Here is a 6,674-nt window from a genome sequence, read left to right on the forward strand (position 1 = left end):
GGCTCAAGCCTGTAATCCCAGCACTTTGGGAGGCCGAGACAGGCGGATCACGAGGTCAGGAGATCAAGACCATCCTGGCTAACACGGTGAAACCCCCTCTCTACTAAAAAATACAAAAAACTAGCCGGGCAAGGTGGCAGGCACCAGTAGTCCCAGCTACTTGGGAGGCTGAGGCAGGAGAATGGCGTAAACCCGGGAGGCGGAGCTTGCAGTGAGCTGCGATCCAGCGACTGCACTCCAGCCTGGGCGACTGCACTCCAGCCTGGGCGACAGAGCGAGACTCCGTCTCAAAAAAAAATAAAAAATAAAAAAATAAAAAAAATAGCTGGGCGTGATGGCATGTGCCTGTAGTCCCAGCTACTTGGGAGGCTGAGGTGGGAGGATAGCTTGAACCCAGGAGGCAAAGGTTGCAGCGAGCTGAGATCGCACCACTGTACTCCAGCCTGGATGACAGAACCAGACTCTGTCTCAAAATAAACAAACAAAAAAAAAGAGACGGGGTCTTGCTATGTTGCCAAGGCTGGTTTCAAACTTCCGGCCTCAAGCAATCCTTCTGCCTCCACCTCCTGAGTAGCTGGGACTAGAGATGCCCGCCATGGCTCCCGGAAGTTTAGGATCTTTGCACATGCCCCATCTCTGCCTTCACAGCTCTTCTGCACTGCCCTCAGCCTAGGTAACTCCCCCACTTCCTGCCCACACAGCTCCAAGGGTCTCTCGTGAAGCAAAGCCAAGCCAGAGCTTGCCGACCACACAGAGAGTCCCCATTTTCTCAACACCATGGCCCTCTTCCTCACTGGACTTAGGACAGCTGCAAATTCTTTCCCCCTTTAAAAAAAAAAAAAAAAATCGAGATACGGCCGGGCGTGGTGGCTCACACCTGTAATCCCAGCACTTTGGGAGGCCGAAGCAGGCCGATCACTTTAGGTCAGGAGTTCGAGACCAGCCTGGCCAATATGGTGAAACCCCGTCTCTACTAAAAATACAAAAATTAGCCGGGCATAGTGGTGGGCGCCTATAATCCCGGCTACTCGGGAGGCTGAGGCAGGAGAATCACTTGAACCTGGGCCAGAGGCAGAGGTTGCAGTGAGCCGAGATCGTACCACTGCATTCCAGCCTGGGCGACAGAATGAGACTCTGTCTCAAAAAAAAAAAAAGAGAGACAGATACAATTCACATACCATAAAACACCCTTTTACAGTGAACAATTCAGTGTTCTTTAGTACATTCATGATGTTGTGCAACCATTACTACTATCTAATTCCAGAACATTTCTTTTCTTTTTTTTTTTTAAGAGATGAGGTTTCACCATGTGACCTGGGCTGGATTCAAACTCCTGGGTTCAAATGATCCTCCTACCTCAGCTTCCCAAGTAGCTGGGACTACAAGCATGTGCCACTGCATCTGGCTATAGGCTTTTTCATGAACCCAAAAGAAGCTCTGAATTCTGCTGGGCACAGTGGCTCACACCTGTAATCCTAGCACTTTGGAAGGCTGGGGTAGTGGATCACCTGAGGTCGGGAGTTCGAGACCATCCTGACCAACATGGAAAAACCCTGTCTCTACTAAAAATACAAAAATTAGCCCGGTGTGGTGGCGCACATCTGTAATCCCAGCTACTCAGGAGGCTGAGGCAGAAGAATCGCCTGAACCTGGGAGGCGGAGGTTGCAGTGAGCCAAGATCACCCCATTGCACGCCAGCCTGGACGACAGAGTGAGACCTCGTCTCAAAAAATAAAAAAAGAACCTCTGCATTCATAAGCAGTCACTCCGCATCCCACTAGCCCTCTACTCTAGGCAAGCACTAATCTCCTTTCTGTCTCCATGGATTTGCCAATTCTAGATAGTCCATCTACATGGAATCATATGACACGTGACCTCCTGTGTCTGGCTTCTTTCACTTGGTGTCATGTTTTCAAGGTCTATCCCTGTGGCAACATGTAGCAGGACGTCATTATTATTATTATTTTTTATTTTTTTTTTGAGACGGAGTCTTACTCTGTCACCCGGGCTGGAGTGCAGTGGCCAGATCCCAGCTCACTGCAACCTCCACCTCCCAGGTTTACGCCATTCTCCTGCCTCAGCCTCCGGAGTAGCTGGGACTACAGGCGCCCGCCACCACGCCCGGCTAGTTTTTTATTTATTTTATTTTATTTATTTTTTTTTTTGAGACGGAGTCTCGCTCTGTCGCCCAGGCTGGAGTGCAGTGGCCGGATTTCAGCTCACTGCAAGCTCTGCCTCCCGGGTTTAAGCCATTCTCCTGCCTCAGCCTCCCAAGTAGCTGGGACTACAGGCGCCCGCCAACTCGCCCGGCTAGTTTTTTGTATTTTTTAGTAGAGACAGGGTTTCACCGTGTTAGCTAGGTTGGTCTCGATCTCCTGACCTCGCGATCCACCCGTCTCGGCCTCCCAAAGTGCTGGGATTACAGGCTTGAGCCACCGCGCCCGGCCTATATTTTTTTTTAGTAGAGACGGGGTTTCACCGTGTCAGCCAGGATGGTCTGGATCTCCTGACCTCGTGATCCGCCCGTCTCGGCCTCCCAAAGTGCTGGGATTACGGGCGACGTCATTATTTTTTATGGCCCGGTAATATTCCATTACATAGACCACATTTTGTTTATTTCTCAGTTGACGGGCATTTGGCCCGTTTCCGTTTTCCGGCTATCATGAATAATGTTGCCGTGAACAACCGTGTCTGGGTATCAGCGCGAAGGACAATTGCAATTTGTATGTTGCACCTTCTCCCCCGCGGGGCTGGGAGCTTCATGGGGGGGTGGACAAGTCTGTCCTATTCACCAACGTCCCCAGCATTCAGCACAATTCTTAAGACATATGAGCCGTTCAACATACGCTTGCTAAGAAAAGGCCTCTGGGACGGGCGCGGTGGCTCAAGCCTGTAATCTCAGCACTTTGGGAGGCCGAGATGGGCGGATCACGAGGTCAGGAGATGGAGACCATCTTGGCTAACATGGTGAAACCCCGTCTCTACTTAAAATACAAAAAACTAGCCGGGCGAGGTGGAGGGCGCCTGTAGTCCCAGCTACTCGGGAGGCTGAGGCAGGAGAATGGCGTAAAACCCGGGAGGCGGAGCTTGCAGTGAGCTGAGATCCGGCCACTGCACTCCAGCCTGGGCGACAGAGCGAAACTCCGTCTCAAAAGAAATAAAATAAAATAAAATAAAATAAAATAAAATAAAATAAAATAAAAAAGAAAAGGCCTCTGATTCTCCAGTCCGAATTCCTGCAGCTATATTACTTCCAGTGCCCCAAGCCTGCATCTCCCCTCTGTCCTCTGGCTCCTCTCTGAGGTCCTGCAGTGACGGGATGATCTCTTTCCTTCCCCAACCCCCATCATCAGATCCCTTTGCAAATCCTGACAGTTTTTCCTTCAAATTGTATCCCAGGCTGGGTGCAGTGGCTCACGCCTATAATCCCAGCACTTTGGGAGGCCAAGGAGGGTAGATCACTTGAGGTCCGGAGTTCGAGACCAGCCTGGCCTACGTGGTGAAACCCCGTGTCTACTAAAAATACAAAAATTAGCCAGGTGTGGTGGTGGGTGCCTGTAATCCCAGCTACTGGGGAGGCTGAGGCAGGAGAATTGCTTGAACCTGGGAGGTGGAGGTTGCAGTGAGCTATGATGATGCCACTGCACTCCAACCTGGACAACAGAGACTGTCTCAGAAAAAAAAAAAAATGTATCACCAACCCACTTCTCACCAGTCCCTTCTCACCCCGTTAAGCCAGCACTATCTCTCACCCAGAGGCCTGCAACATCCTCCTAATTTGGTTCCCTGCTTCCACGGCTACCTCTAAAATCTGTTCTCACAGCAGCCAGAGGAATTATTTTAAAACATCAATCGGTCACGTCCCTCCTCTGCTCAAAATATTCTCACGCAGACAAAGGCCAAAGTGATCACCATGGCCCAGAAAGCCTTTCCGGATCCTGTTCCCACTCTTCTCCACTCCCGCCCTCTCTACCCCTCACTCCCTCAGCTCCAGCCACACTGACCTTCTCCCTCTCACTTGAACACATGTCAAGCATGCGACAATCTCAGGAACTTTGAACGCACCTCCCCGTGCCAGGACCCCTTTCCTCCAAAATCCAAAGGGCTTGCTCCACTCAGATATGACTTCCTCCACGAGGCCTACTGAGTACCCTCTCAATCCTAGTCCCTCTCCTGCTCATTTCCTCTTTATTTTTCTTCACAGCACCAGTCAGGTCCTGAGGTTGTATCTCAGGGTGTTCCCTGTGCATATGTTCTGTCTTCCTCCGGGAAGGGAGCTCCCAAGAGCAGGAGTCTCTTTTTCTTTTTTTTATTTTTGGAGATGGAGTTTCACTCTTGTTGCCCAGCCTGGAGTGCAATGGTGTGATCTCGGCTCACTGCAACCTCCGCCTCCCTGGTTCAAGCGATTCTCCTGCCTCAGCCTCCCGAGTAGCTGGGAGTACAGGCGCCTGCCACCACACCTGGCTAATCCTTGTATTTTTAGTAGAGATGGAGTTTCACCATGTTGGCCAGGTTGGTCTTGAACTCCTGACCTCAGGTGATCCGCCTGCCTCGGCCTCCCAAAGTGCTGGGATTAAAGGCGTGAGCCACCGCACCTGGCAAGAACAGGAGTTTCTGTTCATTATTGTCATCCCAGCGCCTAGAACAGGGCCTGGACAACACTAGAGCGATCAAAAAGTATTTGTCAAGTGAATGAATGAATAAATGAGCCTTCAGAGGCAAGACGCTGTTATGAAGTTTGCAGACAAGAAGACGTCCTGAAAGAGGTTAAATGACTCCTAGGGATTCACATTGCTGGTGGGTAACAGAGGCAGCGCATATCTGCTAATAGTGGCCCCCAGCTACTCCACAACCCCCATCACTCCGCCCCTTGTCATAACAAGTGATCATTTCTCCTTCAACTGATACCCAACCGTTTCCACCCTCCTGTTCCCTGAGCACCTACTACATGCCAGATCCTTCCATAACAGTTACATTCTAAAACAACAACAATCACTGGGTACTTTACAGCAATTACTGGGTACTTTACAGCAATCACTGGGTACTTTACAGAGCTGCTGTTCAGAGCCAATGGAGGAAAAACAAGAGCCAAGTTCCATCTGGGGCCTGGAACTCGTGAAAGGCCTGACTCACGGGCATTGTCACAAGCCCCTCAGGAAGATACAATCAGCAGTGTCTCTTGACAGATGAGGAAACCAAGAGGTGAAGTCCCTCATTCAAGGTCACACAGCTAGGGAGTGGCAGTGCTCAAACGCCAACCAAAGTCTGGCTGACCCCAGAGCCCATGCGGATCCAGCCTCTGAAGACTCCTGGCAGCTCCAATCTTCAACAGCCATTCCCAGGAGTTGAGAGCTGACTTGCCGCCAGGCTTCCCATTGTCACGACAACTCTTCCTAGCAGAGACCACTGTCCCCATATTACTGTGGTCAAACAGAAAAGGGCTCAGATCCCTGCCTGTCCTGCTGCCTGACCCCTGACCTCTCTCTGGGATTAGACTTCCCCTATCCCCAGTTTTCCAGATCTCTACCCCTCAAGCACTTCAGAACCCAACGCCTTCCTTGAGGTCTGGGCGCTCCTTCTTCTGCCCTTCCCCCAACCCCCCACTCTAACGTCCTCTCCTTTCCAGGCCCCCGTTCCCTGTCACAGGTTCTCCCAAGACCTTCCACCAGCAGCTCTTTTCCTCTGTGTTCCTTGGGTCCCTCCTTTCCCCTTAGCTGCCCCTCCAGCCCCCTCCCCACTGCCTTCCATATCTTCTAAGCAATCTCCCACCCTGAAGCCCCTCTATCCCTCACCAGGGTGTCCTTATAGTCTCCCCCTCCCATCATCTCCCGGCCCCAAACTCGTGGACTTTCACCCACTCTCAGGCCTCCTCTATACCACTGGCCAGGAGCCTCGGTGACCTATCTAACCCCTTTCCCCTGTATAACACCCCCTATCCCAGGCCCTCAAGCCCTGCTCCATTAGGCTTCCGGCATTCCACTTCCTCTAGGTCCCCTCTGGCTTCCTCCCATTCCATCGCTCCACAGGGCACCCCCACTATGTACTTCTTTCCCTTCTTCTCTACATTAGGAATCACTCTAACCCCATCGTTTGTACGATCCCCCAGCTTTTCAGTCTTTCCCAGGGGACACCTCTATGCTCCCATCCCCGGGACCTCACTGTCCTCCTCCCCTTTCAAGCCCTCCCGGACCCCTCTAGCTACTCCGTGTCGTCACCTCAAGAGGCACTCTATGACACCCCAAGCCCCTGACTGCCCCCCACCCTAAAGTTCCTCCCGGGGCCCATCTATGCTCTCTTTCTACGACCGTAGAGCTTTTGATCCCCCGGGTCCCTCTATGACCCCCAAACCCCTCAATTTCACGCTCCCCCCTCCCCGCGTCTCCAGTGTCCCCCGGCCGCGCGCTCACAGTTCCGGATGTCGGAGATGAACACAGCGAGCCCCCGCATCCCATCGCCCTTGGACACGGCCGGCATGATGACGGTGGTGTCGGCTCCAGGCCTGGCCGGACAGGGCACACAGCAGCGGGGGCTGGCAAGGGGGGACCGGGCGGAAAGTACCCCAGGCAGCGCCGAAGAGCCGAGCCGGCCGTGGGGAGGGCTGGCTGGCGGGCGGGCGGGTGGGCAGGCCGTGGCACCGCCCCCTGCCCCTCCCCTCCGCCCGCCGTCCGGAGCTC

At 52.8% G+C, this 6,674-nt stretch overlaps 1 protein-coding gene across 2 annotated transcripts in view; it reads right to left on the reverse strand.

Annotated features, from left to right (window-relative positions):
• Positions 1 to 6,674, reverse strand: part of AP2A1 (adaptor related protein complex 2 subunit alpha 1) — a 45,619-nt gene extending 38,945 nt beyond the window's left edge. For both annotated transcript variants that reach the window (XM_017882142.1, XM_017882141.1), the window contains exon 1: positions 6,408 to 6,674. In XM_017882142.1, the coding sequence (XP_017737631.1) occupies positions 6,408 to 6,474 (67 nt within the window). In that variant the 5' untranslated portion in view covers positions 6,475 to 6,674. The remainder of the gene's footprint in view (positions 1 to 6,407) is intronic.

This window comes from Rhinopithecus bieti, unplaced genomic scaffold, assembly GCF_001698545.2.
Source record: "Rhinopithecus bieti isolate Rb0 unplaced genomic scaffold, ASM169854v2 scaffold_12070, whole genome shotgun sequence".
Classification (NCBI taxonomy): domain Eukaryota; kingdom Metazoa; phylum Chordata; class Mammalia; order Primates; family Cercopithecidae; genus Rhinopithecus; species Rhinopithecus bieti.